General features: G+C 49.0%; 1 protein-coding gene across 1 annotated transcript; it reads right to left on the bottom strand.

The window, feature by feature from the left end:
• Window positions 1–14,803: 14,803 nt before the first annotated feature.
• Window positions 14,804–20,687, bottom strand: LOC115132866 (protein Wnt-1-like). The gene is made up of 4 exons (XM_029665606.2): window positions 20,587–20,687; window positions 17,844–18,097; window positions 17,366–17,631; window positions 14,804–17,098 (listed from the first exon to the last, which is right to left on the bottom strand). Exons 1-4 carry the CDS (start codon window positions 20,685–20,687, stop codon window positions 16,607–16,609), a joined length of 1,113 nt encoding a protein of 370 aa, XP_029521466.2. The 3' UTR covers window positions 14,804–16,606.
• Window positions 20,688–21,202: the final 515 nt, after the last annotated feature.

Below are 21,202 nucleotides of genomic sequence, written 5' to 3'. Positions count from 1 at the left end.
TGTTTAAGAGAGCTGGTGATAGAATATAACGCTTTCTGATTTGTAAAGTTCCTTTTACGATTCTGCACTGGACATGCTGTTATGAATGTAATGTTCTCTCTGCTCTGTGACATGCCTATCGTTGCAGGGGTTGTGAAGTGATGGAGATGTTACTGCGACGCTGCCATTGTGATGCAGGGTGGCTGTTACTGCGGAGCTGCCATTGTGATGCAGGGTGTCTGTTACTGCGGAGCTGCCATTGTGATGCAGGGTGTCTGTTACTGCGGAGCTGCCATTGTGATGCAGGGTGTCTGTTACTGCGGAGCTGCCATTGTGATGCAGGGTGTCTGTTACTGCGGAGCTGCCATTGTGATGCAGGGTGGCTGTTACTGCGGAGCTGCCATTGTGATGCAGGGTGGCTGTTACTGCGAAGCTGCCATTGTGATGCAGGGTGGCTGTTACTGCGGAGCTGCCATTGTGATGCAGGGTGGCTGTTACTGCGGAGCTGCCATTATGATGCAGGGTGGCTGTTACTGCGACGCTGCCATTGTGATGCAGGGTGGCTGTTACTGCGGAGCTGCCATTGTGATGCAGGGTGGCTGTTACTGCGGAGCTGCCATTGTGATGCAGGGTGGCTGTTACTGCGGAGCTGCCATTGTGATGCAGGGTGGCTGTTACTGCGGAGCTGCCATTGTGATGCAGGGTGGCTGGCTGTTATGCAGGTGGCTGTTACTGCGGAGCTGCCATTGTGATGCAGGGTGGCTGTTACTGCGGAGCTGCCATTGTGATGCAGGGTGGCTGTTACTGCGGAGCTGCCATTGTGATGCAGGGTGGCTGTTACTGCGGAGCTGCCATTGTGATGCAGGGTGGCTGTTACTGCGGAGCTGCCATTGTGATGCAGGATGGCTGTTACTCCGGAGCTGCTATTGTGATGCAGTGTGGCTGTTACTGCGGAGCTGCCATTGTGATGCAGGGTGGCTGTTACTGCGAAGCTGCCATTGTGATGCAGGGTGGCTGTTACTGCGGAGCTGCCATTGTGATGCAGGGTGGCTGTTACTGCGGAGCTGCCATTGTGATGCAGGGTGGCTGTTACTGGCTGTTACTGGAGCTGCCATTGTGATGCAGGGTGGCTGTTACTGCGGAGCTGCCATTATGATGCAGGGTGGCTGTTACTGCGGAGCTGCCATTGTGATGCAGGGTGGCTGTTACTGCGGAGCTGCCATTGTGATGCAGGGTGGCTGTTACTGCGGTGATGCCATTGTGATGCAGGGTGGCTGTTACTGCGGAGCTGCCATTGTGATGCAGGGTGGCTGTTACTGCGGAGCTGCCATTGTGATGCAGGGTGGCTGTTACTGCGGAGCTGCCATTGTGATGCAGGGTGGCTGTTACTGCGGAGCTGCCATTGTGATGCAGGGTGGCTGTTACTGCGGAGCTGCCATTGTGATGCAGGGTGGCTGTTACTGCGGAGCTGCCATTGTGATGCAGGGTGGCTGTTACTGCGGAGCTGCCATTATGATGCAGGGTGGCTGTTACTGCGACGCTGCCATTGTGATGCAGGGGCTGGCTGTTACTGGCGGAGCTGCCATTGTGATGCAGGGTGGCTGTTACAGAGCAGCCATTGAGCTGGCTGCCGAGCTGCATTGTGATGCAGGGTGGCTGTTACTGCGGAGCTGCCATTGTGATGCAGGGTGGCTGTTACTGCGGAGCTGCCATTGTGATGCAGGGTGGCTGTTACTGCGGAGCTGCCATTGTGATGCAGGGTGGCTGTTACTGCAGAGCTGCCATTGTGATGCAGGGTGGCTGTTACTGCGACGCTGCCATTGTGATGCAGGGTGGCTGTTACTGCGGAGCTGCCATTGTGATGCAGGGTGGCTGTTACTGCGGAGCTGCCATTGTGATGCAGGGTGGCTGTTACTGCGGAGCAGGGTGGATGTTATTGTGATGCAGGGTGGCTGTTACTGCGGAGCTGCCATTGTGATGCAGGATGGCTGTTACTGCGGAGCTGCCATTGTGATGCAGGGTGGCTGTTACTGAGGAGCTGCCATTGTGATGCAGGGTGGAGCTGCCATTGTGATGCAGGGTGGCTGTTACTGCGAAGCTGCCATTGTGATGCAGGGTGGTGGCTGTTGTGATGCAGGGTGGCTGTTACTGGAGCTGCCATTGTGATGCAGGGTGGCTGTTACTGCGGAGCTGCCATTGTGATGCAGGGTGGCTGTTATTGCCATGATGCAGGGTGGCTGTTACTGCGACGCTGCCATTGTGATGCAGGGTGGCTGTTACATTGTGATGCAGGAGCTGCCATTGTGATGCAGGGTGGCTGTTACTGCGGAGCTGCCATTGTGATGCAGGGTGGCTGTTACTGCGGAGCTGCCATTGTGATGCAGGGTGGCTGTTACTGCGGAGCTGCCATTGTGATGCAGGGTGGCTGTTACTGCGGAGCTGCCATTGTGATGCAGGGTGGCTGTTACTGCGGAGCTGCCATTGTGATGCAGGGTGGCTGTTACTGCGGAGCTGCCATTGTGATGCAGGGTGGCTGTTACTGCGGAGCTGCCATTGTGATGCAGGATGGCTGTTACTCCGGAGCTGCCATTGTGATGCAGGGTGGCTGTTACTGCGGAGCTGCCATTGTGATGCAGGATGGCTGTTACTGCGAGCTGCCATTGTGATGCATTGTGATGCAGGGTGGCTGTTACTGCGGAGCTGCCATTGTGATGCAGGGTGGCTGTTACTGCGGAGCTGCCATTGTGATGCAGGGGGCTGTTACTGCGGAGCTGCCATTGTGATGCAGGGTGGCTGTTACTGCGGAGCTGCCATTGTGATGCAGGGTGGCTGTTACTGCGGAGCTGCCATTGTGATGCAGGGTGGCTGTTACTGCGACGCTGCCATTGTGATGCAGGGTGGCTGTTACTGCAGAGCAGCCATTGTGATGCAGGGTGGCTGTTACTGCGGAGCTGCCATTGTGATGCAGGGTGGCTGTTACTGCAGAGCTGCCATTGTGATGCAGGGTGGCTTTTACTGCGGAGCTGCCATTGTGATGCAGGGTGGCTGTTACTGCGGAGCTGCCATTGTGATGCAGGGTGGCTGTTACTGCAGAGCTGCCATTGTGATGCAGGGTGGCTGTTACTGCGGAGCTGCCATTGTGATGCAGGGTGGCTGTTACTGCGGAGCTGCCATTGTGATGCAGGGTGGCTGATGCAGTGTGGCTGTTATTGTGATGGAGCTGCCATTGTGATGCAGGATGGCTGTTACTGCGGAGCTGCCATTGTGATGCAGGGTGGCTGTTACTGCGGAGCTGCCATTGTGATGCAGGGTGGCTGTTACTGCGACGCTGCCATTGTGATGCAGGGTGGCTGTTACTGCGGAGCTGCCATTGTGATGCAGGGTGGCTGTTACTGCGGAGCTGCCATTGTGATGCAGGGTGGCTGTTACTGCAGAGCTGCCATTGTGATGCAGGGTGGGTGTTACTTGTGATGCAGGGTGGCTGTTACTGCCATTGTGATGCAGGATGGCTGTTACTGCGGAGTTGCAATTGTGATGCAGGGTGGCTGTTACTGCAGAGCTGCCATTGTGATGCAGGGTGGCTGTTACTGCGGAGCTGCCATTGTGATGCAGGGTGGCTGTTACTGCGGAGCTGCCATTGTGATGCAGGGTGGCTGTTACTGCGGAGCTGCCATTGTGATGCAGGGTGGCTGTTACTGCGGAGCTGCCATTATGATGCAGGGTGGCTGTTACTGCGGAGCTGCCATTGTGATGCAGGGTGGCTGTTACTGCGGAGCTGCCATTGTGATGCAGGATGGCTGTTACTCCGGAGCTGCTATTGTGATGCAGTGTGGCTGTTACTGCGGAGCTGCCATTGTGATGCAGGATGGCTGTTACTCCGGAGCTGCTATTGTGATGCAGTGTGGCTGTTACTGCGGAGCTGCCATTGTGATGCAGGATGGCTGTTACTGCGGAGCTGCCATTGTAATGCAGGGGGGCTGTTACTGCGGAGCTGCCATTGTGATGCAGTGTGGCTGTTACTGCGAAGCTGCCATTGTGATGCAGGGTGGCTGTTACTGCGAAGCTGCCATTGTGATGCAGGGTGGCTGTTACTGCGACGCTGCCATTGTGATGCAGGGTGGCTGTTACTGCAGAGCAGCCAAATTGAATGCAGGGTGGCTGTTACTGCGGAGTTGCCATTGTGGTGCAGGGTGGCTGTTACTGCAGAGCTGCCATTGTGATGCAGGGTGGGTTTTACTGCGACGCTGCCATTGTGATGCAGGATGGCTGTTACTGCGGAGTTGCAATTGTGATGCAGGGTGGCTGTTACTGCAGAGCTGCCATTGTGATGCAGGGTGGATGTTACTGCGGTGCTGCCATTGTGATGCAGGGTGGCTGTTGCTGCGGAGCTGCCATTGTGATGCAGGGTGGCTGTTACTGCGAAGCTGCCATTGTGATGCAGGGTGGATGTTACTGCGGTGCTGCCATTGTGATGCAGGGTGGATGTTACTGAGGAGCTGCCATTGTGATGCAGGGTGGCTGTTACTGCGAAGCTGCCATTGTGATGCAGGGTGGATGTTACTGCGGCGCTGCCATTGTGATGCAGGATGGCTGTTACTGCGGAGCTGCCATTGTGATGCAGGGTGGCTGTTACTGCGGAGCTGCCATTGTGATGCAGGGTGGATGTTACTGCGGTGCTGCCATTGTGATGCAGGGTGGCTGTTACTGCGAAGCTGCCATTGTGATGCAGGGTGGATGTTACTGCGGTGCTGCCATTGTGATGCAGGGTGGATGTTACTGAGGAGCTGCCATTGTGATGCAGGGTGGCTGTTACTGCAACGCTGCCATTGTGATGCAGGGTGGCTGTTACTGCGACGCTGCCATTGTGATGCAGGGTGGCTGTTACTGCGAAGCTGCCATTGTGATGCAGGGTGGCTGTTACTGCGGAGCTGCCATTGTGATGCAGGGTGGCTGTTACTGCGAAGCTGCCATTGTGATGCAGGGTGGCTGTTACTGCGGAGCTGCCATTGTGATGCAGGGTGGCTGTTACTGCGATGCTGCCATTGTGATGCAGGGTGGCTGTTACTGCGGAGCTACCATTGGGATGCAGGGTGGCTGTTACTGCGACGCTGCCATTGTGATGCAGGGTGGCTGTTACTGCGACGCTGCCATTGTGATGCAGGGTGGCTGTTACTGCGACGCTGCCATTGTGATGCAGGGTGGCTGTTACTGCGACGCTGCCATTGTGATGCAGGGTGGCTGTTACTGCGGAGCTGCCATTGCGATTCAGGGTGGCCGTTACTGCGACGCTGCCATTGTGATGCAGGGTGGCTGTTACTGCGGAGCTGCCATTGTGATGCAGGATGGCTGTTACTCCGGAGCTGCTATTGTGATGCAGGGTGGCTGTTACTGCGGAGCTGCCATTGTGATGCAGGATGGCTGTTACTGCGGAGCTGCCATTGTGATGCAGGGTGGCTGTTACTGCGACGCTGCCATTGTGATGGAGGGTGGATGTTACTGCGGAGCTGCCATTGTGATGCAGGGTGGCTGTTACTGCGAAGCTGCCATTGTGATACAGGGTGGCTGTTACTGCGGAGCTGCCATTGTGATGCAGGGTGGCTGTTACTGCGGCGCTGCCATTGTGATGCAGGGTGGCTGTTACTGCGGTGCTGCCATTGTGATGCAGGGTGGATGTTACTGCGGAGCTGCCATTGTGATGCAGGGTGGATGTTACTGCAGTGCTGCCATAGTGATGCAGGGTGGATGTTACTGCAGTGCTGCCATTGTGATGCAGGGTGGCTGTTACTGCAGTGCTGCCATCGTGATGCAGGGTGGATGTTACTGCAGTGCTGCCATTGTGATGCAGGGTGGATGTTACTGCGGTGCTGGCTTCTGCTGAAAGGTCCATTTCTAAAGTGCAATTCTTCTGGACTGTGTCTGCTTCCCAGCTGATATTGTCACACACACGCACACACACACGCACACACACACACACACACACACACACACACACACACACACACACACACACACACACACACACACACACACACACACACACACACACACACACACACAAACACACACACAGGCACACAGGCACGCACGCACACACAGGCACACACACACGCACGCGCACACAGGCGTACACATGCACGCACGCACACACAGGCACACACACACACACACGCACACACACAGGCACGCAAACACACACACAGGCACACAGGCACACAGGCATGCACGCACACACAGGCACACGCATGCGCACACACGCGTACACATGCACGTACGCACAAAAACACACAGGCACACACGCACACACACACACACACACACACACACACACACACACACACACACACACACACACACACACACACACACACACACACACACACACACACACACACACACACACACACCAGACTTTAAAACCACTCTGTTGTAATATCAAATGTTACAATGCATCAGATCTCTTTCTTCTTCAGCACCACTGTCAGCAGGAAATCATTGCCTGTGTCCCAAATAGCCTATTAACAGGGCCCATAGGGCTCTGGTCAAAAGTAGTGTAGTACATAGGGAATAAGGTTTTATTTTGGACACAGATTTATGTAATTATTGACTGTGGTGACCCAAACTACATCCATCATTCCATTGTTATTCACAATCTAGCCGGTACCTCCATCCTGCTCCCCAACCCCTCAACAGTAGTACATAAGCCGTAGTCCTACGCAGGGAAAACATTCTTCTGCAATTTTTACAAGAAGCCCTGACCTTAGCTGTTGTGGTTTATACGACACAGTAGATCTTCTTCTCCACAAAATAATATATGTAATTGATCTGTTACCTGTCCAGATCAGGGAACACAATCATGATGTGAAAAAGTGAAAAAGAGCCAATTCACTTACGAACGCACACACGCACGTACACACAAACAAACACACACACACACACACACACACACACACACACACACACACACACACACACACACATAATTCAGCGGCGGAGGTGCTCTGTTTGAAAATAGTCCCTTCTCTTAAAAAGTGGCATTCAGTCAGTCCTCCTTATTGGACAATCCCAGACCAGTGTGGTTTTGTCTTGGCCAATTATCAAGTTACTTAATTGGTGACATTATTCAATTGACTTTATACGGCTCTTGGCCCTAGTGTTGTCGGTTAAGTTGTTCCCTGGAGTTGAGGGTCCTATAAAGGCATTTTAGCACATTGTTTGAATTAAGTTATGGATAAAATGGGAAATAGATGAATTCAGACAGGAAATGCATAAGTCATTAGTTAACCTCAGGTATTGGGACACTAATTGAAGTGACAGTTAAAAAAAGGAGTTACTTCCATCAAGAGGATTATGGGTACATGTAAATTGCTCTGATACTCTCCTCTACCCTGTGTCCTCTATCCCTTCTCTACCTTCCGTATTCCTGTTACTCTTTCTTTTCTCCCCTCAAGCCTTTCCCCCTCCTTCCTCTCTCTTGACTTTAGAGAGATGCTAGTCCACTAATATTGTGAAGTTGTTGAGTTGTTGTTGTTTGTGCTGAAGCAGTGTTCTTGCCATTCCTACCCTGGCTGCCTGGTCTGCTCTGTTCAGCTGCATATTGTGCAAGCAGCTGTTAAGCTGTTGTTGTTGTTTGTGCCTGAGAAGAGTGTTGGTTTCCCACCATGCTCTCTCCTCGCCGCCCGCCTGGCACAGCCCTGAGTCATGTGTCAAAGGTGGTTACAGCAGAACAGACTGTGGGAACAGCCGGCTAGCCTCTCCCTGGTCCCCGGGTCCCCTGCTCCCCACCCAACCAGAGGGGCAGCCATCAATCCAAGACACTCTGAATAAAACACAAACAAACACGCATGCACACACAGGAACACACGCACACAAACACACACACACAACACAACACAAACTATCAACCCCCAACCCTCACACCCTCTCCCCAATAATCCGCGGAAGCAATTTTATCTCGACTCGGGTGGCGGCCCATTGTCGCCAAACCCCTTCAATCTTTCCTTATTAACTCTCGCTTTGTCCCGCATCCGAGGCTCCTGGACTCATCTCTCCTGCATTCCGATCGCTGCTGCTCCCAGCAATCCCAGGCAACCTCCCTCCACCCCCTGATCCCCCCCACTCCCCCTCCCAGCAGATCCACAGAAACTCCTTCTCTTTTTTTCACAACCTGCCGATCACGTACATCCAGAGAGTTAGGTAGAGGGCATTAACTATGGGTTGTCTGAAGGGGAGAGAGGTAGCGTGTTAGGGAGAGTGCGATGAGGAGGAGGAGAGCCACAAAGTGAGTCCAGCCTAGAACAATTAGAACAATGGGTCGGGCCGGTAGGGGGCTAACTCGCTGCGTCACGCCTGGACGCTGGGGTATTTTGTCGGTTTAATGAATTGTCAGTCAGGCCAGGGCGGCATGGCAGGCGGAGCGGGGAGAGGCCAGCAGGGACCCAGACACTAAGTCGCTATTTATTACACTGCCTTTGTCACTAATTGAGCTAATTACCACTGACTCCTCAGCACTCGCACAATGACAGACCCCTACCCACCACTACTTCTCCCACCACCTCCCATCTCACAACTGGCCTGGGAGTTAAACCCTGCCGTGCCTTTTTTCTGGCTTTCTTTTTCTCTCTCTCTCTCCTGAATCTCTCTCTCTCTCTCTCTCTCTCTCTCTCTCTCTCTTTCAATTCAATTAAATTTGCTTTATTGGCATGACGTAACAATGTACATACTGCCAAAGCTTACTTTGGACATTTACAATATGAAAATAATAAGAATCAAAATTGTCAACAGGACAATAGTAACAACAATAACCAAGGGTCAAAAATAACCATCCATTGAACAATAACAATAAGCATACAGTAGAGGACATGTGCAGGTTGGTTGGTCTGTCAGACACTGTCCCTCATCTTATGGCAGGCAGCAATGTAGTGTGCTGCCAACCCACAGCTCTCTGCGTCCTCCCCCAACAGGACGGGTAGCCTATTCTCATCAGAGAGGTCTTTGAAACCTTGAATAAGGGTTTCAAATTTGGGAAAATGACAGTCTCTAATTGCTTTATATTTATATGCAGCTCTGTCTCAGGTTCAACTGTGGTGCAGTGGTTGCACAGCCTTTTCTCTACAGGGAGCCATGTTCTGCTGTGGTGCAGTGGTTGCACAGCCTTTTCTCTACAGGGAGCCATGTTCTGCTGTGGTGCAGTGGTTGCACAGCCTTTTCTCTACAGGGAGCCATGTTCTGCTGTGGTGCAGTGGTTGCACAGCCTTTTCTCTACAGGGAGCCATGTTCTGCTGTGGTGCAGTGGTTGCACAGCCTTTTCTCTACAGGGAGCCATGTTCTGCTGTGGTGCAGTGGTTGCTCAGCCTTTTCTCTACAGGGAGCCAGGTTCTGCTGTGGTGCAGTGGTTGCACAGCCTTTTCTCTACAGGGAGCCATGTTCTGCTGTGGTGCAGTGGTTGCACAGCCTTTTCTCTACAGGGAGCCATGTTCTGCTGTGGTGCAGTGGTTGCACAGCCTTTTCTCTACAGGGAGCCATGTTCTGCTGTGGTGCAGTGGTTGCACAGCCTTTTCTCTACAGGGAGCCATGTTCTGCTGTGGTGCAGTGGTTGCACAGCCTTTTCTCTACAGGGAGCCATGTTCTGCTGTGGTGCAGTGGTTGCACAGCCTTTTCTCTACAGGGAGCCATGTTCTGCTGTGGTGCAGTGGTTGCACAGCCTTTTCTCTACAGGGAGCCATGTTCTGCTGTGGTGCAGTGGTTGCACAGCCTTTTCTCTACAGGGAGCCATGTTCTGCTGTGGTGCAGTGGTTGCACAGCCTTTTCTCTACAGGGAGCCAGGTTCTGCTGTGGTGCAGTGGTTGCACAGCCTTTTCTCTACAGGGAGCCATGTTCTGCTGTGGTGCAGTGGTTGCACAGCCTTTTCTCTACAGGGAGCCATGTTCTGCTGTGGTGCAGTGGTTGCACAGCCTTTTCTCTACAGGGAGCCATGTTCTGCTGTGGTGCAGTGGTTGCACAGCCTTTTCTCTACAGGGAGCCATGTTCTGCTGTGGTGCAGTGGTTGCACAGCCTTTTCTCTACAGGGAGCCATGTTCTGCTGTGGTGCAGTGGTTGCACAGCCTTTTCTCTACAGGGAGCCATGTTCTGCTGTGGTGCAGTGGTTGCACAGCCTTTTCTCTACAGGGAGCCAGGTTCTGCTGTGGTGCAGTGGTTGCACAGCCTTTTCTCTACAGGGAGCCAGGTTTTCCTGTGTCTACCCTTCTCAATGGGAAGGCTATGCTCACTGAGCCTGTACTTTGTCAAGGTTTTTCCTAGGTTTTGGTCAGTAACCATGGTCAAATAGTTAGCCACGGTGTGCTGTCGATTTAGGGCTAGATAGCACTGCATTTTGCTTTGTGCTTGTGCTTCCCAATAAGATATGTAGTTTTGTTTTGATTTTGTTTGTAATTTGGTTTATTCTGATTGATTGGATGTTCTGGTCCTGAGGCTTCAGTGTGTTAGTAGAACAGGTTTGTGAACTCAGCCCCAGGACCAGCTGGATGAGGGGACTCTTTTCTTTGCTCAGCTCTTGGCATTTGCAGGGCTTGGCAATGATATGAGAGGGTCACTGTATTTTATATGTTTCCAAAACTTAATTGCTCTATTTTGAGTTTTTATTATTAGTGGATATTGGCCTAATTTTGCCCTGCATGCATTGTTTGTAGTTTTCCTCTGGACATGTAGGATAATCTTAGAGAACTCTGCATGCAGGGTTTCAATGGGGTGTTTGTCCCATTTGATGAAATCTTGTTTTGCAAGTGGACCCCACACCTCGCTGCCATAAAGTACAATTGGTTCAATGACACATTCAATTCGTTTTAGACAAATTTTAATAGGTATTTCAATTTGAATTGTTTTTTTTAATGGCGTAGAATGCCCTGCGTGCTTTCTCTCTCAGTTGATTCACTGCCTGTAACGTTCTTTTAAGATGGATTGGATCAAGGTGCAGCGTGGTAGGCGTACATTTCTATTTTATTTTAAATGAACATCAAAAATATATATATATATATAAACGACCGTAACGTTCTGCAGGCTACACAGTAACAATACAAAATCAAGATCCCCCCCAAAGGTGCGGACTCTGGCCGCAAAACCTGACTCTATAGGGGAGGGTCCGGGTGGGCATCTAGTCTTGGTGGCGGCTCCGGTGCAGGACGTAGACCCCGCTCCGCTCGCGGATCCGCCATCTTCGGTGGCGACTGTGGTGCGGGGATTGTCGCCGGGGACTCTGGACTGGGAAACCTCACTGAAGGCTCTGGACTGGGAACCCTCGCTGGAGGCTCTGGACTGCGAACCGTCGCTGGAGGCTCTGGACTGCAGACTGTCGCTGGAGGCTCTGGACTGCAGACTGCTGCTGGAGGCTCTGGACTGGGGAGGCGCACTGGAGGCCTGATGCGTGGGGCCTGTACAGGTGGCACCGGGCTGGTGACACGAACCTCAGGACGAGTGGATCGTTGTAGGAGGTTCCGGACTGTGAAACATCGCCGGAAGCTCTGGACTGGAAACTGTCGCCGGAAGCTCTGGACTGGGAACTGTCGCTGGAAGCTCTGGACTGGGAACTGTCGCCGGAAGCTCTGGACTGGGAACTGTCACCGGAAGCTCTGGACTGGGGACTGTCGCCGGAAGCTCTGGACTGGGGAGGCGCACTGGAGGCCTGATGCGTGGGGCCTGTACAGGTGGCACCGGGCTGGTGACACGCACCTCAGGGCGAGTGCGCGGAGGAGGCACAGGACGTACTGGACTGTGGAGGCCTGCTGGAAACACAGTGCGTAGAGCCGGCGCAGGATATCCTGGACCGTGGAGACGCACTGGAGGTCTAGAGCATAGAGCTGGCACAACACATCCTGGCTAGATGCTCTCTTTAGCCCGGCAGGTGCGGGGCGCTGGCACAGGACGCACTGGGCTGTGAAGGCGCACTGGCGACACAGAGCGTAGAGCCGGCACAGGATATCCTGGACCGAGGAGATGTACTGGAGACCAGGAGCACTGAGCCGGCACAACCCATCCTGGCTGGATGCTCACTTTCGCACGGCAAGTACGAGGAGCTGGCACAGAATGCACCGGGCTGTGGATGCGCACTGGAGACGCATTACGTATCTCCGCAAAACACTGGTCCCACGCTCCTCACGACGACTGTCTTGCTCCAGACACCAAACCATCCACTCTACCTCATCACTCCCCTCAACTATCTCACAATACTCCTCACTCAGTCTATCCCAATACTCCTCTTCGCACTCAAACTCGCCCCTCGGCTTCGCTGACCAACCCGTGTGCCTCCCCCAAATAATTTTTGTGGCTGCCTCGGGCTTCCGTCGTGTTCGTGAACTTCGGAGTCGCCGTTGGTCCTCCTTCTGTAACGAGATTCTTCCTGGGAAGGAGAGGCGGACCAAAAAGCAACGTGGTTATAATTCATGGTTCTTTAATAACGAAACTATACATGAATAAACTACAAAACAAGAAATGTGAAAACCCAAAACAGTTCCGTGTGGTACAAACACTGACACAGGAGACAACCACCCACAAAACCCAACACAAAACAGGCTACCTAAATATGGCTCCCAATCAGAGACAATGACGAACACCTGCCTCTGATTGAGAACCATATCAGGCACAAACACAGAAACAGACAAACAAGACATCCAACATAGAATGCCCACTCAGATCACACCCTGACCAAACAAAACATAGAAACATACAAAGCAAACTATGGTCAGGGTGTGACACCTTCGCTGCCTCCGCCTGATTCCATGGCAGGGTCTTGTCCCCTGCCATAACCTCCTCCCATGTCCATGATGTCCTCCACTCACTTTTCTCCCGGGCCCAGGATCCCTGCTCCTCCTGGCCACGCTGCTTGGTCCTCTTGTGGTAGGATCTTCTGTTACATTCGTTTAAAGATGGATTGGACCAAGGTGCAGTGTGGTAGGCGTACATTTTTATTTTGTTTTAAATGAACACCAAAAAAATATATATATCTAAACGAACGTAACGTTCTGCAGGCTACACAGTAACAATGCAAAATCAAGATCCCACAAACTAATGTGGAAAACAGGCTGACTAAGTATGATCCCCACCCTAGTCACACCCTGACCTAACCAAAATAGAGAATAAAAAGGATCTCTAAGGTCAGGGAATGACACTGCCTCATTAAGGTGTCCAGTTGAGCTTATTTTTAAACTTAAGTAATTGTAGTGTGTGCAGTACTCTATATATTTTGTACCAATTGAGAACTTTGGTCTAATTCCCTGAGATCTGGATCTTCTCTGGAAAATCATTATTTTAGTATTTTTGAGGTTTACTGCCAGCGCCCAGGTCTGGCAGTACTGCTCTAGCAGGTCCAGGCTAATCTGCGAATAGGTTATCTGAAAAGAGTAGGCATTTAACCTCTGAATTGTGGAGACTAACACCAGGGGCTGCAGTTTTTTCTAGAATAGTGGCCAATTCGTTGATGTAAATATTGAAGAGTGCAGGGCTCAGAATGCAACCCGGGCGAAGGCCTCACCCCTGGTTAAAGAATTATGTTATTTTCTTGCCAATTTTAATGCTGCATGTATTGCCAGTATACATTGATTTAATTATGTCATATGTTTTACCCCCTACACCACTTTCAATAACTTTGTAGAACAGTCCTGTATGCCAAATAGAATCAAATGCTTTTTGGAAGTCGATAAAGCAAGTGTATATTTTGGTATTTTTTTGGAGGACATGTTTATCTATCAGGGTGTGTAGGGTGTAAATATGATCTGTCGAGCAATGTTTTGTTATAAATCTCTCTCTCTTTCTCTCTCTCGCTCTCTCTCTCTCTCTCTCTCGCTCTTTCTCTCTCTTTCTCTGGCTCTCTCTCTCTGGCTCTCTCTCTCTCTCTCTCTCTCTCTCTCTCTCTCTCTCTCTCTCTCTCTGTCTTTCCTTCGCTGTCTGTCTGTATCTCTCTGTCTCTCTGTCTCTCTCTCTCTATCTTTAGGCTGTGGATCTGTGTTCTCATGGCTGGACCTTTAGGCTGCGGGTCTCTGTTCTCATGGCTGGACCTTTAGGCTGCGGGTCTCTGTTCTCATGGCTGGACCTTTAGGCTGCGGGTCTGTGTTCTCATGGCTGGACCTTTAGGCTGTGGGTCTGTGTTCTCATGGCTGGACCTTTAGGCTGCGGGTCTGTGTTTGCAGGCTGAGTGCAGCTGAGTGCCGCTCAGCCTGGCTGACCCTTGGTAGCTCCTAGCTGTGCTGCGGTGAGCTGGGTTAGGCTAAGGGGAACTAGCAGCGTGCCTTCCAAACTCCTGTGGTTGAGCAAAGGCCTGACTGCCAGGGGGTTCGGGGAGGGTGGGTGGAGGGTTTAGGGACGACTGCAGGCTTTCATTATTTCTTCTATTATTTCATTATTTTTTCCTGCTTTAAGTAAATGAAGCAAAAAAATGTGGTGCTGTTAAAATCCTATTTAATAGTTAAGCTATGTGGCCTGGTCTCTGGGAATCTGGATCCTTCTGTGGTGTGGAGTTTGGGAGTAGATAGGCATTGTTGCAGGGCTGTATGTTAGAGTGTGTGTGCCTGCTGCTGTGTTTTCTAAGTAATGGGATTCATACTGGGAAACACAAGGATGGGACCTTAATTTTCACATAGCTTCCCAAGCACAGAAACGATATGACCATCATATAACATCAACTGATGACATTAATGGAGCTAAGATACAGTATAATACACTGCCAGTGACACACAGGGCAGTCAGGAGCTGATTTTCATGCCAACTTCATTGAAAATATAAACTTTATTGTTCTATTATACAATACAAAACAAGCTAAAGCTACATTTTTGAGGGAAAAAGATGTCAAATGCTTTGTTCTACTATTTTACTTCTCTCTCTATAACAGTATCAAACATTCACAGTAATAAATATGTTTGTATTTACATAAATGGTAATATTCAGTGCATGACAAACATGACAAACATTAGTGGTAAGAGAAAATGAGTACGGAAAAAAGAAGAATGCTCCGTCAGGTTTCTAACAAATTCTGTTTCCTGCCCTCCACAAAAATGTGTAAACTACATTTAAGGAAATAAACAGAATAACAGTTTAACAATAAAACATTACCTGACTTATGACTAATGATAGCATATTTTCTCTCCTTCCATCAATTGGCTTATGTATGACAGGTGCGCAAGTCATTCTTCCCTAAAATTGCGAGTAACTTCAGCATAAACATATATTTCTATATATAGTATTTACAATGTTTTGATTCTCTGAGCAGATATACAATACGTTTCCCTTAGTAGTGACTGTATAGTCAAGTCTAGTTCCCAGCTAGATGCAGCACCTATTGAATGGTAAAACCCTCTGTCTGTCCACTGTAAACTTGGAAGGGAAGATAATGGATTATCTTTACACACTTATCAAGTTTTCCACAGCAGGGCAATGTGTTTAGTCTCACAATTTTGCTCTGGTCATTAGCATTTTAGGAACAGGGTTGCCATATTACAGATCTCACTATTTGGCAGGTCATCCCAGTTTCTTGCAGCACCACTATCTATCTCCTACACATACATCTAGTTATTCTCTCCAATATTCAGTGTATTGATACTATAGTCAAACTATTCATACATATGATTCCCATAGTGAATTCCAGTTTGTTATAAAACTGTAGAATATTTTTGTGTTATCCTTGGATGCGGCTACAACGTCCAGTCCTTTAACGTCAGTAACCATGGTGCAGTAAATCACCGCGGTAACTCCGGGTTGAGGTGTAGCGGATTCCAGAGCAATCTAAACAAAGAGGGCATGTGTGGTGAGTTAGAGAGGAAATCATAACGGCTTGGTCCACGTCCAGGACCAAAGTACATAGCAATTGGGGGAGAAGACAGCACATCCTGGGAGATGTACTTCACACAATTTTACGTGAGAAAAGTAGAACTGCAGCAAAAGAAAACAAAACAGTGATGTTTAAAATAACCACCCTCTTGTCACAGTTCTTCACCGGTTTATGAGAGCCCATGCTTGTGGTTCTCCCGCCACAGAGACATCTGTCTGACATTGTGTTCAGCAACCGTTACTCTCCTCCTCTGCCATCACATCTCTCTGCCGTGGAGGGGAGAGATGGAGAGGGGACAGAGACACTAGTTGTATCTTGTAAGGTCAGAGTGGGTGAAAGACTCAAATCCCAGCATCTCTCTCAGACTAATTTTGGTTGTTTATCTCTAGCCACAAATCTATTTCCTTTGTAACTACTTCCTTTAACTCAATCTGCCTCTGGTCTTGTTACTGGTGTTGGGAAGCCATAGTGAGGATTGGTTTCCATTCCATTCTACATGGTTGGATAGCTACAGCATTGAAATACCCAGTAAGCACACTAACATATTCTGTTACAGCAGGGCATCAGGAGCAAGCACACATACACAAACCCTCCTTCTACACCCTGTAATCATTGTTGTGCTTTTCTCTTTTCTTTCCTCACAAAACAAAACATTGATTAAGCTCTAGTACTCCCTGTATTCACTTTTCAACCCCCCAATTAACCCTTTAAGGAGTTAGTCCTTCCCTTCTCTACCACACCATTCCTCTATCTACACACCACCTGCCCAAAGAGCCTGTCCGTTTCCATCTCTGAGCCCCTGTCCTGGTTCTCCTGTGATCAGAGGCACTGGTGTAACGTCTGTGTGCTGGTGCAGTTGAGGCAGCTAACATGGCAGCACCAGTGGAACGTACAGTGACACCTCTCAGTGACCTTCTCAGTCTGAGTTTGGAACCCTCTACCACAACACAGCAGCTCACACCCGTCCAGCGCCGGAGACGAGCTGTTACAGGTCCTCCCCGAGGTTCCGTGGGTATCCGTCTTGCCGTGGTAGGTGCAGAAGTTGGGTGACTTCTCAAAGTAGACCAGGTCTCTGGATGACGGGGGTTTGTGGGAGGGGTTCTCGGGTTCGAGATTGCTTGGATCGGCACGGTGAGAGGCGCGGTTGGAACCCTTGTTGGCATAGACGACCCGGGAAGCTCCGTCGAAGCGGTCCTTCAGGAAGTCCCCCACAGCGCGGAAGCTGGGTAGACGCATCCAGCAGGTACGGATGGTGCATGACCCTGACATGCCATGGCACTTACACTCCTGACGCATCTCTGATGACACTGTCTGGAGAGAGAAGGCAGAAAGGATACAGATGAAGAAATTAAAATGTGGAGACGGTGAGCAAAGAAAAGGTGGAAGAGCATCAAGAGCAAATTAAACATGGAGGAAAGGGAAGAGGAAAGAAATCTTGGAAGAACGTGAAGAGAATAAACATGAAAGAAAATGGATGAAATTCAGAAAAATAGGTTGATAACGGATAATCACTAAAAAAGTGAGAGAGTGAACATACAGCATGAAGTGCTATCTGTGAATCAACAATGTCTCCTTCACCATTCTCCCTGCCTCGTTGTTGTGTAGGTTAATGAGGTATCGGAGATCCCTTCCTCTCTCACTGGAGTCCACAAACTCCCGACTGAACATCCGGCCAAAGTCCACGTTGTCGCTGCAGCCGCCCCAGTGCCAGTCAGGGCCCCCAGGCCCCCGGCGACGGTAGTCACAGGTGCACGACTCGATGGCCCCCTCAGAGCAGGAGCGGGCCACCGCATGGGTCACTCCTGCACTTGTGATCGCAAACACAAACGCTGTCTCTCGGCAACCTGACACAACAACAGCAGAAATTATCTTCAGCGCTATAGAATATGGAGCATTTTTTTTTTTTTTTAAATGTCAAAATCTCAAGATATGTTAACATAGACTTTTCCCTTCCCAAATGGCCTACTAGAGAATCCAAGATTCCATGACATTCTGTACCAAAACAGTCCACCTGTTGCCTTAGTGAGGAGGCCCAGAAGGACAACAGACAACTCACCACGGTTGACGATTTTGCCAAATATTGCCGGGCTGTGGGTGGTCGGGCAGTTCCAGCGGCGGTTTCTGAACTGCCACTTGCACTCCTTGATGGCGGTGTGCAGGCCGGCTGAGATGGCGTGGAGGATCCCAGGGTTCTGGCGGATGAGGCGACGCTGGCGACGGTTCAGCTGGCCCAAGCTGGGATCCAGTACCAACTGGACGTTCTTAGAGTTGGTGAGGAGGTTTGCAGAGGAGGCCACGTTCACAATGCCCCTGGCAGAGACGAAGAGAAGAGAGGGTGGAATCAGTTAGTCAGAGATAGAAGAGAGGGTGGAAGCAGTTAGTCAGAGAGAGAAGAGAGGGTGGAATCAGTTAGTCAGAGAGAGAAGAGAGGGTGGAATCAGTTAGTCAGAGAGAGAAGAGAGGGTGGAATCAGTTAGTCAGAGAGAGAAGAGAGGGTGGAATCAGTTAGTCAGAGAGAGAAGAGAGGGTGGAATCAGTTAGTTAGAGAGAGAAGAGAGGGTGGAATCAGTTAGTCAGAGAGAGAGAAGAGAGGGTGGAATCAGTTAGTCAGAGAGAGAGAAGAGAGGATGGAATCAGTAAGTCAGAGAGAGAAGAGAGAGTGGAAGCAGTTAGTCAGAGAGAGAAGAGAGGGTGGAATCAGTTAGTCAGAGAGAGAAGAGAGGGTGGAATCAGTTAGCCAGAGAGAGAAGAGAGGGTGGAATCAGTTAGTCAGAGAGAGAGAAGAGAGGGTGGAATCAGTTAGTCAGAGAGCGAGAAGAGACTGTGGAATCAGTTAGTCAGAGAGAGAGACGAGAGGGTGGAATCAGTTAGTCAGAGAGCGAGAAGAGACTGTGGAATCAGTTAGTCAGAGAGAGAGACGAGAGGGTGGAATCAGTTAGTCAGAGAGAGAAGAGACTGTGGAATCAGTTAGTCAGAGAGAGAAGAGAGGGTGGAATCAGTTAGTCAGAGAGAGAGACGAGAGGGTGGAATCAGTTAGTCAGAGAGAGAGATTGACCTTTAAAACATGTATTGACCTTTAACAAAAAACAATTTGGTTCAAATATATTTATTAATATAAGATTCTGATCATAATGGGTGATGGAAACATTTAATTGGAATTTGAGTATCAGCCACAAAAGTAATAACAAACAACTTCAATACAGTCTATTTTATCTGATGTGATTATGGCTGCCATTATTGGCCGCAGTATGACTGCCATATTGCATTGCCAGCCTACTATATTTATGGTTTCAGTTACTTAGCCTAATTGTTGTGTCTCCTGCAACCCCTTGGCAATCAGAAAGACACATCATTATTTAACTGACTGACCACACTCTTAGAAAAAAAGTTCTGGATAGAAACAAAAAGGGTTATGTTGCATGCCTCATATATGGCACCCCTAAAGGTTCTATACATAACCTTTTTGTAGGGTTATTTGATCAGAACCCCAGGGGTTCTTCTTTACTGAACCAAAATTGGTTCCATATAGAAACAGTGGGTTCAATATAGGGTTCTGTATGGAACCAATTTAGGTTCTATATAGAACCTTAAGGAGTGCCATATATGAAGCAAGCATAGAACCCTTTTTGGTTCTACCCAGAATATTGTGTTCTAAGAGTGCACGGGCCAGACAGTATAACGCGGTCGGTCCAGGATTTGGAACGTTATTATCCCATCTTCAGATAAATATTTCAATCCAATTTTCTTCTCTCTCGCTATGTATCTTCTTTCTTTATTTTCTTGTCTTATTGCAGTGATAATGATTGGTTTAGAAGTCAGACCCATGTAAAAAATAAATAAAAAGTATAGCTTACCCCAGTGACATTGCAAGGCTGCCATATTCCATAACGAATTATATTGCGGTCTGCGTTATCATTTTGATTATTCAGTTAAATATTATTCATGCAGCTGTTCTCTCTTAATGTCTTTGCAGTGACAGAATGCGTAGTATGCCATGGTCTATAAGCCTACTTAAAATTTGATTTATATTTGTCCACTTAAGCTAGTGTAAGGCACACTATTTCACATGTTGGTTTTATAGTTTATAACAAATGTATGCAGACATTGGCGAGGGAATGTATATTTATCCTATAGTTTATCCTATATAGAGTGGAATGTTGAGCATACTTGGAAAATACGAGCAGGACAATATATAGGACCCTGAATAGGACCTGGAATGGAACGGCTCTCTGCCATGAAATAAATCCATATTTAATTTATCCCACATTGGACAGAATTTTTTTGTCTCCCGTTCAAGCCACACTGTCAAAATTACAAGCGACAGAGAGAGGGAGAGGGGGAGGGGGGTAAATTGAATAAACATGGGCTGCAACCGTTCCCAAAAAAAACGAAATCGTTATCATATTGAAAAATAATACTTCCTTTATATTAAATGATTTAATGGAGAAAGTAATTCCTTTCGATTGAAAACTGGCTAAATCGAGTTAGTTATCCTACTCGTTCTAAATTGGAAGGTGTTATCCTAAAACCCTCAAATCTTAATGGCTTGTGGTTAGTGCTTGGTTTTCTAGCAGAAATTAACAGAAATGATGAAGCTGGAGCCAACAATAACACATTATTATTTCGAGCATGGAACAGGCCTAAGGTTTTAGTGTTGATTCAGTTGACTTGGAAGCAGAGCACTGCATATTCCAGGCAATACACCGCCACACCACGCATGGACTCCTTGAAATGAGCATTGTTCATTAGGAGGCGCATTTAATTGAATGAATACCTCACAAATTAATTTAAATACTTACCACCACCGGCCGCTGTTGTTGACTGCCCCCGTGCCTGAAAGCGAGGAAACCAGCAGGATGCACGCGGCTTTCATCCCCAGAAGCAGTGCGAGGATCCTCATTATGTCTTCAATTAGAATATGAAAACAGAGCAGGCAAATGTCAAAATTCCGCATCTGAATTCCAAGCACTTTGTGTATCTGGTTCTAATTATGATAACAATTCTATTTTGAAGCACAAATAAATCTAGGCCTACTAGATATACATCTGTTTGCCTCCTGCTCCCCAACCATGACCCATAAATAAAACTCATCATAAGAATTGATCATGGAAATAAACCAATTATTTTTTAGAATAAATAATGAGATCTCGTATTACATAAGTCACTCTATTATAAAAAGGATCTATAGGCAACCGGGTTATTCATCTCTCTGATACCCTGTCATTCTCCCATGCAGGGTATCAACGAGCAGGTAATGTATCAACGTGTACTCACCACACCACATTCCAAAGAACGGGACTTTACAGAGGAAAAAGCAACGAGGAGCCTTTCCTATAATAATGAATCTGGTGAGGAGACAGTCAGACGGAGGAGACAGGTTGCTAAATGAGTCCTTGTCTAGTGCAACTGAAGTGT

The sequence above is a fragment of the Oncorhynchus nerka genome, linkage group LG7, assembly GCF_034236695.1.
Source record: "Oncorhynchus nerka isolate Pitt River linkage group LG7, Oner_Uvic_2.0, whole genome shotgun sequence".
NCBI classification, from domain to species: domain Eukaryota; kingdom Metazoa; phylum Chordata; class Actinopteri; order Salmoniformes; family Salmonidae; genus Oncorhynchus; species Oncorhynchus nerka.
The sequence above is the reverse complement of the archived record's forward strand: the minus strand, read 5'-3'. Positions and strand labels throughout refer to the sequence as shown.